At 51.1% G+C, this 10873-nt stretch overlaps 1 protein-coding gene across 1 annotated transcript; it reads right to left on the minus strand.

The window, feature by feature from the left end:
- Nucleotides 1–1479: 1479 nt before the first annotated feature.
- Nucleotides 1480–9308, minus strand: HOXC13 (homeobox C13). Its single transcript, XM_060112816.1, has 2 exons — nucleotides 8576–9308; nucleotides 1480–3003 (listed from the first exon to the last, which is right to left on the minus strand). The coding sequence occupies exons 1-2, from the start codon at nucleotides 9306–9308 to the stop codon at nucleotides 2747–2749; spliced, it is 990 nt and encodes a 329-aa protein (XP_059968799.1). The 3' UTR covers nucleotides 1480–2746.
- Between the last annotated feature and the right edge of the window lie 1565 nt (nucleotides 9309–10873).

Here is a 10873-nt window from a genome sequence, read left to right on the forward strand (position 1 = left end):
CAGCTGTGTCATGGGACTACCCAATGTACCCCCAAGTCAAGAGGGGTGGGGGTATCAAGGGAGCCCCGGGTCTCTTGTCTACTCAGTTCCTTTTTCTGACCAAACACACACATTTAATTTTCAATTCTTCCCATCTCAGGTGAGACTCAGGGGTTTTGGAGAGAGGTGAAGGTGGTGAGTGGGGAGAGAAAGGAGAGATGGAATTAGGAATGAACATTATTCCTGGGAGATTCATCTATTCCCTCCTAGATCTGTACTGCCCAGCGTGGGATTCTTTGGTGGTTAACCCAGAGTTGAAATGGAGTAGAACAGGACTGGCAAGCATATCAGTAGCGGAGCCTCCACAGAGGGTGAATTCCTCAGGCTCTTTGTCTCTCAGATTCGGTGTGTGTGTGTGTGTGTGTGTGTGTGTGTGTGTGTGTGACACACACACACACCCTGAAACATTTATTTAAATAAAATTTTAAGAACTTCAGCCATCAGGCAAAGTGAGATCAGAGAATCCTGATTTCCAACCCAGGGCCTCCAGTCTTTCTGTGTCTCAGGAGCGAAAAAATATTACATATAAATAAAAATTGCTGCAGTAAAGATTTAATCTGAGATAACATTGTTTTAGGCTATATCGCTTTTTAAAAGTCTCTTAACCTGACAACTTAACGATCTCATTAACTCAGCCAGATAGGGAGATAGGCACAGACGGATGCGGCAGGGAAAACAAATTAGTGGCAGAGTCTACAAGGCTCCTGATTGCCTGGAACACTGGGGTTCCCAAGAATGCTGGAGAATACAAGTGAGATTGGCTTAGAGAACTGGGGGCCCATGGGGTCCTAGCAGCCCGACCTCTTGCATAGGTTGGTGGGGAGGAAAAGGGAGCAGCTCGGGAATGCTGAGCTTGCAGCGGCCTCCCAGCAGGGCAGACTGAGGGGACCCCTTCCCAGCTCCAACTCTGAACTGTCTGGAGGGATTTGGGACCCTCTGGGGCAGTAGAGCCTCAGGAGTCTAAGATTAGCGCCCCACTGCCGCACGCTGCCACCACCACAGCATCCAGTCGCCAGCTGGGACACACTTTCTCAGCACAGAGATCCAGCTCTGAGCTGACTATTAACGGAAGTGAACCCACTCACAGGCTCCCAGGCCTTTTCAGTCGCTGATCACATCCTTCTCTCTCCAGCATACTCATCTATTTGGGGCATCAGGATGGGAAAGAGTTTTCTCCTGTCTAGATAGTATCAACAATCTGAATACCTCACTTAAAAAACTTACGTGGAGCAGAATATAAATTTGGGATCTATCCAGCTGGGGGTGTTCTCTCTACTCTTCCCCCTGCCCATTCTGGCTGAGTCAGGGCAACAGAGCCTACCCCAAGAGCCAGTAGATAGGAGGAGTTTCAGAAGGAATCTCAGCAATAAAATCAAGGCAAAAACAAAAGAAGATTTTATTTTAAAAACAGGTTTGTGGTATTTTTTTCCTTTTTGCATTCAGTACATTGTCATTCAGACATCACAATACTATATACAGATACACAACATTTTTAAAAAGCCTATTTTGGATGAACGTTTCAAAAGAACACTCTTTTGTAATGCACCAGTGGGAAGGGAGAAGGTGAGCCCCCATCCCCCAGCACCAAGTTGGCCTTTGAGGAGGGACATGTCAGGCAGCGTCTACGTTAGCTGGCTAATTGGGAGCCAGCTATTTTGGCCTCCTGGAAGAAAAACCGCTGTCCGCTGGACAATGAGTAAAAGTGAAAATGTGAGGCCTTCTCAGCTACTGCCTTGATGGAGAAGCAACTGGAGAGGGAATCTGCTGGGGGACCCGCTCTCCATCCCCTTGGAAGAGAAGCCTGTCCGTTCCCTAGAAAAAAGTTCTGCTTCTGTGCCTGGCCTGATCCTCAGCCTCACCACAGAGAGAGAAAGAGAGAGAGAAGGAGAGAAGACAGATTTAGCAGCATGGTGGGAGTTTCTGTCTTCCCTGGATTTCCGCATGTTGACTGAGAAGCAGAACAGAGGAGGCCATGTGGGCAAAGGTGGCTCCTCAGAAAGTCAGTTCCTTGGTCCAGGTGGGGGAGAAGGGTAGGTGGCTCCTCATCCAATTCCAGCTTTTGTTGAAACAGGAGAGAAAGAAAACCTAAGCGCTGTCTGTACTCCAATCACGATGCCAGATCCCTAATACTTATCATTAATATTAATGTGACTTTTAAAATATGCACAGAAAAATCTTAACTGGGAAATCTTGCCTAACTAAAGAGTGCCAGAGGGACAGGGAACAGGAGGAAGGACTGGAAGGAAAGTAGGAGCTCACCAGGTCCTGCTCGGGGTCGCACCCTCAGGGGGGTCATCTACCTGCCCGGGCAAAGGATGAGGCAAAAATGGGGTCATTCGGGGTTCCCCAACTCTGCTTTGGCTGGAATGATTGGGCTCTTCGCTGCCACTCGGCGTTCTGGCAAGGCGAGGGGCGACGGCCAGAGGGAGTGGAGGCAGGCTGCCTTCCTCCCACGCCCGCCCGGACCCACCTCCAAAGCCGCTGAGGCGGGGTAGGTGCCATCTGCATAGGGGTGAGGGGTGAGGATGGGGTGGGGAGTAGAGGGCGGCAGAGCACACCCTCTGATACCCTCTGCCTCCCAGCGGAGTGGTTCCTCTTTCTGGTTAACATTAAATATTTGTCTGTACCCGAAAAGCGTCCTTCGGTGTGTTCGGATATGGTACAAATCGGCGACATAAATAGACGGGGCGGGCAGCTGGGTGGACGGTCAGGTAGAGTGAAGATGAGGCGCTTTTGATTTGCTGACCACCTTCTTCTCTTTGACCCGCCGGTTCTGGAACCAGATGGTGACCTGGCGCTCCGAGAGGTTCGTGGTAGCCGAGATGCGCCGGCGCTTCTCTTTGGTGATGAACTTGCTGGCCGCATACTCCTTCTCTAGCTCCTTCAGCTGCACCTTGGTGTAGGGCACGCGTTTCTTGCGCCCGCGCCGGTAGCTGTTGACCTCGGGCTGTAGGGGGACCACGTCTGGGGGGAGAGAGAAGGAGGGCGGCAGGAAGTGAGTCGCATGGTTGGACCCAGGACCCTGCGAGGGGCCTCAAGTCTGCGCGGGCTGCGGAGGCGCAGGTTCCGGCAGGGACTCAAAGGGAGCTGACGGATTGTCCCCAAATCTTTTGCACCTCTGTTATTAGCAGGGCCTCGACTTAGGTGAGGACCCTGGGGTATTGCTTCTGGCGCAAACTTTAAAGGAGGGGGCGCCCAAAACTCAGTAAACCAAGATAAATGATATTTTAATGCAATGTTTTAAAATATATAAATGAATGCCCAAGAATCCATGATGAACAAAGTATGAAAATTTTAAATTAATATGGGACCAGTATTACTGATTTTTCCTTTTGCCTCAGCTTCCAGTATGGCTCTACACAGCACTCCTTATTAGAATCCTTGTTCCCTTAGAGGGGTCCCTCCAAGTTGCACCCTGGTCTGCTAGCCTGCAGGATTGCAGGTATTCAGGAAAATCCCTCTTTCCTGCAGTTAGATCATTTGGGTATGGGTCAGATTATACTCTGCCCCATTATCAGAGGAAGGTGTTCTTTTGTATGTTTGAGGGAGGGCATGGTGGGCAGGGAGACAGTTTCAGTGGGCACAGACCCCCAAGTGGGGCCTCTTGCCTTTGGTCGCTGGCTCTGCACTAGGAATCTGAGGCCAGCACCGACAGCTAGAGAGAAGAAAAGTGGCCAGGTGAAGCCAGACTGCCTGGGAGCCAATCTCTAGGAGTCCAGTGTTGTGAGCCACTTAGTAACATCCAAGGTGGGAAGTCCTAGCACTGAGATGTAGGGAATCAGGTCCCTAGAAGTAGAGGGTCCACACCCGGGTGTGTGCCCACCAGAGGAGACACCAAGGGAGCCCTTCTTGGGTTGAAACCAGCTGTTCATGTAAGTCTTCTATAAAAAGAAATCAGTGCCCCTCCCTTGCCCCCATAAATGTCCACTCGCCAAAACAGCAAATTCTGTTCCAATCTGCTATCCTTGTCATTCCTCTGAGGCTGAAGGAGACTGTCCCCACCCCATGCAGGAACCCTAATCCTAAATTCTAAATACCTTGTCATCCCACTACTAGTTCAATTTCTTCATGCTCTGAGAATGTCACAGGCAATATGTGTCACTTATATACCCCTTTCCACTCCACCCTCACCTCTGTCAATAAAAAGATCATAGCAACACTTTCAAGGGGAAGTGGGGAACTAGGGAAATTATCTGAGTAACTCACCCTTCAATTTTTAAAAACGTACTTGGCAGACTTCTTCATGCAGGATTTAATGAGTAGGACTGAATATTTGAGATTTCCCCTTCGTTCTTACTGCCCTTTGGAAGTGTAGACACAGTCTAGAATGAGGACACAAAGCTCTTCCTGAAATGCTTGTTCTCACTGCCCCCCTACCCCGCCCTCACGAAACACCTTCCTTATACCCTTTCTCATTGGGTCTGCTCTCTCTCAGGGACCCTTGTCTACACAGGATGGGGAGAGAAGAAGTCACCATCAAATGCAGAGGGGGAATAAAGTACGCAGAAAGAATATGGGAGAGAGGGGGTTCCAATGGCCTGGTCTGGCTGTCTTCATGACGACAATTTTCAGGAAAATTGTTGGACTTGTCACTTTTCTCTGCCTATGTAGGAATAGACCAAGTTTTTTTTTTTTTTTAATCTGCAAAACAAAACAACTTCACTTTAGCAGAGCAGATCCTTTATGTTAAAAAGGATGTTTTTTTGCACAAGATAAATTTTAAAAGTCTCTCAGTTCTCAAATGTGTCTTACTCTTACAGATGTAACTGTGATTTAAGAAATTGATGATTCTGAAATAAGAGTAAAACAGAGAGGGTCAGTAATGATACCGTGAGGCTCTTTTTTTAATCCTCGGAACATTTTTTCCAGTCTTATTTTATTAAACCCATTTTACAAGATAAGGAATCTGAGGTAAAAGAACTTAAGTGGCAGAGCCAGATTTTAAACCCAGATTTTTGGACTCAACATAATGACACAGTAAGTTCTAAAATGGAAACAGACCACTTGGTACAATTTAGCTTTAAAATACCTCCTTTTTCCTGGAGAGCAAATCAGATAAAAGTGGGTTTGGGTTCCTGAATTAACCAGATAATTGTTCCTGATTTTTTTAAACTTCACTTTCTGGAAATGCTCACAATTATCTACCCAATTTTGGGTCTCCTAAACCCCAACTATCAATTTCCAATGAGGCTTAATCAACAAACCCTATAAAGTCAGTTTAAAAAAAGCAGATAACTGGTCTAAATTGGTTATTTTTCTCTACAGAATGCCAAGAGTTGATTTGGCCAAGTTTTTCGTGGATCAGACCTAACGGCTGGTTGTTTTGGCCAACTGGGGAAATACCTTCAGTCTTGCCTTCTGAAAGAAGCCCCCTTTCATTGTCTGCTGTCTTGTCTGGAAAGGAAGTGGGATCTGCAGATGTGGAAACATCTGGAAGCTTAGGCCTCGAGTTGTGTCTATGCTGCCTAAAGTAAGTAGAGGGCTTGGTGATTAATTTTACAATCAACCTTTCCGTAATCTCCCTTCAGAGCGTGTGGGCGCGCGCACACACACACGCACACACCCCACTTCATACCTGGGAACCTAATAGACACTTTTGAGGAGCAGATAAAAATCAGATAAATGCTCAGCCATAGCTCTCTCTTGGGGTCCTGTGTACATGTTCCTACTCCCCACTGGCTCTTGACCACCCACTCCCAAAACAGGGCTCTGGTCCTCCGAAGAGGTCCTTGTTCAGCTAGAAATCCTAGCCACTCTTCTCAACCAAATTCCAAAGACCTGTCAGTAGAGACTTCCAGTATGGCCCAAAGAGCCCATTATTTCCTTCTCTCTCTTACTCTCTCCCCCTATCCTATCTGTCTCTGTCTCTCCCTGTCTCCCCCACCCCGCCCCCCTCCTCTCTGCTTCTCTCTTGGAATTTCTGCTGATTCTCTCTTGGAATTTCTGCCTCTCTTTGTCAAAATTAAAAACTGTCTATACGCACTATAGGAAGAAAAAAAAAGAGCAAAGAAACAAGGGTCTAGATAATTGGGTGAAGGAAGAAGCCACAACTCATCTTGGCCCTAATTATCTGGATCTTTCTGAACAATTGCCTTCATCTCCCACACCAGCCCAGACTGCCATAGATGAGGTCTCTCCGAGCCAGAGGCACTGAAAAGACACAGTAGTGTTTATGCCTAGATGCTGCCGAACAAACCACAACTGGATAGACAGAGTTATCTGGAAATGTCACTACTTTAGAGGAGCTCTGTGTGGGGAGAAAGATGGAGGGTGTCTGAAGATAATTTCTTATTCATCTGCCTTTTGCCTGGACCTCTGCACTCACTGAGATACACCAGCCCGATTCTATTTCCACACCGGGAGTGTGTGAGCACATAGCTGTTGAGATACCTGGGTTTTTATATCCACTTCCATGCCATAATTTGCAAGTGTATTAAATCTCAGTTGGGCTATGTATTTTTTTATGTCAAAGATATTTTTTTCTAGGAGGCTGTGATAAAAAGGTGCTTACTTTTAGTTTTTTTTTTCTGGGAATCTTTAAGATGTTTATTTTGCTCAAAGATATTTCTGAGCTTCTCTCCAATCTCTCACTCCCACCTTGCTCCACATGCATACACAGCAATGCCAGAGCAGCTCCCTCTCATCCCCTCTTCACACTAAACCCACCACCCACTGCTCTACACTTGTGCCTCTGCCCACAGTGGGCTTGGTGGGCATCTGCCCCTCTGCCCTTCAGCCCCTCAGCATGGCCTGTTGGCTACCAGCTACTGATGCTCCAGGAATTCCTGCTAAACCCCCATCTCCTAAGCAGCTTCCCATCTGGGTGGGATGGGAAATTAAAGGGCCATATCTCCACAACACATTATTGTACACCTACATGTGAGCTGCCTATCTTCTAGAAAAGTATTATTATGTGTTTCATATTAGGTGGTTAATAACAGAAATCATATTATATAAAAATATAGTCAATGCAGAGTAGGTAACGCATGACACCATGTACTAAAATTCTATCATCCTAAATCTTCTGGCAGCCAGAAATTGGGTGTCTAGTGTGGGTCCCACCTTGGTCAGTTGTGTTATACTAAGTCATCTTATAATATTTACAAGAATGTTATTTGCTACACTTTTTAACATCATTCAGTAATTTTTTTTTAACCATCTGCCCTTGCCCCAATCCCGGATGCAGAGGAATTTCAGGCCCACCCTTAGGAGGTCTTCAGGTCTATACTTCCCCATGAAAATGTCCTTGGGTCCACATGTAGAGTTGGGGGGGGGGCTCTGGGCAGTATGGGGAGACATATATGGCTGTTCTGGGCCCCCAGGACCCCTGTAGGCATCAGAATGGAGCCAGTCAGCCCTCTCCCACTGAGCTCTGCTTATATATAGCAAGAGCAGACTCAAGCTCTGGATTCACTAGACCCTGAATCCTGATTTCTCAGCACAAAGCTGAATACGAAGCTCCTGATGTGGTTTTGAGAAACCTGGAACTGGTCTTTTCCCCTGTGGAGTAGGGGGTGGTGGTTTGCAGGATCCCTTCCTGTTCAGAGATAGCCTCAATTGGAAAGGGAACAGAACACCAGTAAATTCCAATCCCCCACCGCATATGGAGCCAGACAATACAGAGGGGTCCCCTGCCTGGGCCTGGACCTCAGATCCTTCCAAGGCAGGTCTCCCCCGCCTCCGCCCCACCCTCATCCTCACTCCCCTCTAAGAGAAAGAGACACTCCCCTGTATCTAAGGCATGGGTAACTCTCTTTCTGCCCCGCATTTGGGGGAGTTGGTAGTGTGAACACCCACAGGATTTGAGCTCAGTACACCAGAGAGGCAAAGAATTTTATAATCCAGGAGAGGGATGTGAACTCCCTTTTCTCCACACCCTCTCCAGAGATTTTAGCTCTCTTGTTCCTTTAACAATCAGGAAATACGTGGCCAAATTCTTAAACTAAATCAAGAAAAGAAAATAAAAAAGAAAACATCCTACGTTTCTGTAGACCCCGGTAAACTAGACCCCTATTTAAAAACAACAACAAAAACTGTCCAGTGCCTGCAGTGCCTGAATGATCTTGGACGTTCAGGCAAACAAAATGTTTGGGGGTTCTTATTTTTTTCCCCAATTAATCGGTGGGTTGAGCGTTTTGTCCTAGTGGTTTTGGATTCCAAGGCACCTAAGGCCCACCCCAGCCCCCATTCCTGGCGGAAGCGGGCTTAGGAGGCCCAGAGCCGCGCGTGAGACTGGAGCCCGCTGGGGGAGGAGGAGACAAGCTCCCGACTGGAGCGGAGCCGGCGGCCGGGCGCTCGGGCGCCTGTGATTGCTTCACTCTCCGCCCGGCAGCTCCGGGGAACGTGTCGGAGCAGATTTCTTCCCCGGCGCATTCCTCAGAGCAGCTCGCCCGGCCGGCTCCATCGGCAGCCCAGCAGAGCCGGCGCGCCGGGGCCAGACGGCGGGGGTGGCTGGGGCGCGGAGCCCCGGGGCAGGCGGGGCTGGGACGGGACCCTGGCGGCGGCGGCGGCGGCGGCGTTCGGGCCCCTTCCTTACCTGGAAAGGGAGACTTCCAGAGGTGGGCGGACTGCGACTGCTCCTTGGAGCAGTACACCTGACTGTCCCAGCCGTTGGAGAGAGCCCAGTGCTGGTAGCCTTCGACGGGGATGAGCGCGTCGTGACGCGGCTCCGGGTGCCCGCTGATCCCAGGCACCACAGACACGTCCAGGTAGCCGGGCATCGCCTGGTAGGAGCTGGCGAAGCTGGGATAGAAGGCGAACTCCTTGGCCCTGGAGGACAGGTCGTCACCCGGCAGGGCGCCCGACGGCTCGGGGTACTTGTCGCCCGGGTGGTAGGCGCAAGGCTTTTGCTGCAGGTTCACGTTGTGCGACAGGCGGCAGCCGTAGTAGCTGCCACCGAAAGGGTAGCCGTAACCCAGGGTGGCGCTGGACGAGGTGGGGGGCGCCGGCGGCGGGGCGCATTGGCGCGCCGCCTCCGGGGCCGGGATGTCCGTGTAGACGGCGCCCTGAGGGGCGCCCAGGGGAGCCGGCGGGCGGCCCAGCACGGGGTGCGGAAGCAGGTCTCGGCAGTGGCTGGCCGGGCAGCTGCTGCCCAGCCCGTCCATGCTCGGGGCTTTGCCGGGGCTCGCTCCGCTGCAGCCACCCCCCGCGCCGCCCGCGCCGCCGCCTCCCCCGCCGCCGCCGCCGCTGCCGCTCTCCGCCGCGCTGTCCTCATAGACGTACATAAGGCCCTCCGGCCAGCGAGGATGCAGGAGCAGCGAAGTCGTCATGACATGATCTGCTCGAGCTTTTTAAAAACTCCACTTGCCAGAGGCTGCGAGCTGGGGAGACACCTCGCTCCCTTTTCCCCTCCCCCATCCCTCCTCCCTTCTCTCTCTACCCCTCCCCTCCTCCTCCTGGTGCTTCCACCTCCCTCCCTACATGCCCTCTACGCATGCGGGGACATTTCATTAAGAAATCACCGGCTCCCGCCAACCTCCCCTCTGCAACCCTTCCGCGCCCACGTGACGCCACCGGTGCACGTGATGCCCTGGCCGGGTCTCCTGGGGTTCCCACCCCTAGAGGTGGGGCGGGGCGAAAGGGAAGAGGTCTCTGCTGATTGGCTCTCAGGAGGGGCAAAGAGGAGGGAGCTGGGAGATTTAAAGGGACAGGGCAACGCCCCCTGGCCGGCCTCGGGGAGGGAGAATGAGGAGGGGGAGGCTGAATTTGGCCGACGCAAAGGGGTCTGGCAAGATCAGGACTGTTCCTGGGCGCCTCCCACTAGGCTTAGGAGGCGTGTGGGGGAGACTGATTCCTGCCCCAAAAGATCGCTGTGACTGGATTGGGGCTTGGAGCTAAGGGTCGGGGAGACACCGTATTTTTTTTCCTTAATAAATAAAAAAACTGGAAAGCAGGCTGAAGCGCACCGGCAGGGCGTGGGGAGCCCTGGGTCTGGCCTTGGCTGACTCCCTGGGAGCTCCGGCTGGAAAGAACCCGACACCGAGCAGCAAGACTTTGATGCCGGGATTGTGTTTCCATTTCCGACTTTCAGCCACTTTCCCCAAAGCCCCAGTTGTCTAAGAGGGACCCTCTCTAGGCTCGTTGCCCGCAGGTCTTCCTCCAGCGGAGCAGGGAAGGCTAGGAGGATGTAATAGCCCCCAAACACAAACATCATCACACGGAGGGCGGGATGCTCTCAACGAAAAATTGAGATAGAATAAAGAAGAGAAATGGGGGCAATAGAATAGACGGGTATTTCAGTATACAATAGAAATTAAAAGACTCGGAGTGAGATTTTTCAAAGAAAAGGGGGAGGAGGAGCAGGGATTCGGTCGAGGAAAGCTGAAAAGCTCTTGATACGAACAAGAAGAGCACGCGCCCTCAGATCCGTATACAATAGGAAACGTGGGATGAGGGAGAGTCGGCAGCGCTGCCCCTTTGGAGGGACATTTCCCAGGCGCTGCTCTGGGAGACCCCAGGAGGCCCGACCCCAGCCCTGCGGATCCGCCTCCGCCCTCGGCCGCCTGGGTTGAGCCGGCCATAGGCTGAGGGGCCAGGCAGAGCCAGGATCAACGCAGTTCCCAGCTGGATAACCCCAACTTTAGCTCCCATCGCATTCTTGGGGTCACTCCCCTTTAACGTGAAGTGTTTCGATGCTTTGAAACTACCCAATCTTTTCAAAGAAAAAATTAACACCAACTTACTAATTTTCTAAAAAAGCCCCCCTCTTCTCTCCTCCCAATCTCCAGACTTGTCGGGCTTCCTGTGCTCAGTTTGGTGCCTCAGTAGAGGCACCCCTTTCCAGAGAGCATCTCCGTGGGATTGAGCCAAGTTCCCTTTCAGCACAGGGCCTCCC

The sequence above is a fragment of the Mesoplodon densirostris genome, chromosome 11, assembly GCF_025265405.1.
Source record: "Mesoplodon densirostris isolate mMesDen1 chromosome 11, mMesDen1 primary haplotype, whole genome shotgun sequence".
Lineage (NCBI taxonomy): Eukaryota > Metazoa > Chordata > Mammalia > Artiodactyla > Ziphiidae > Mesoplodon > Mesoplodon densirostris.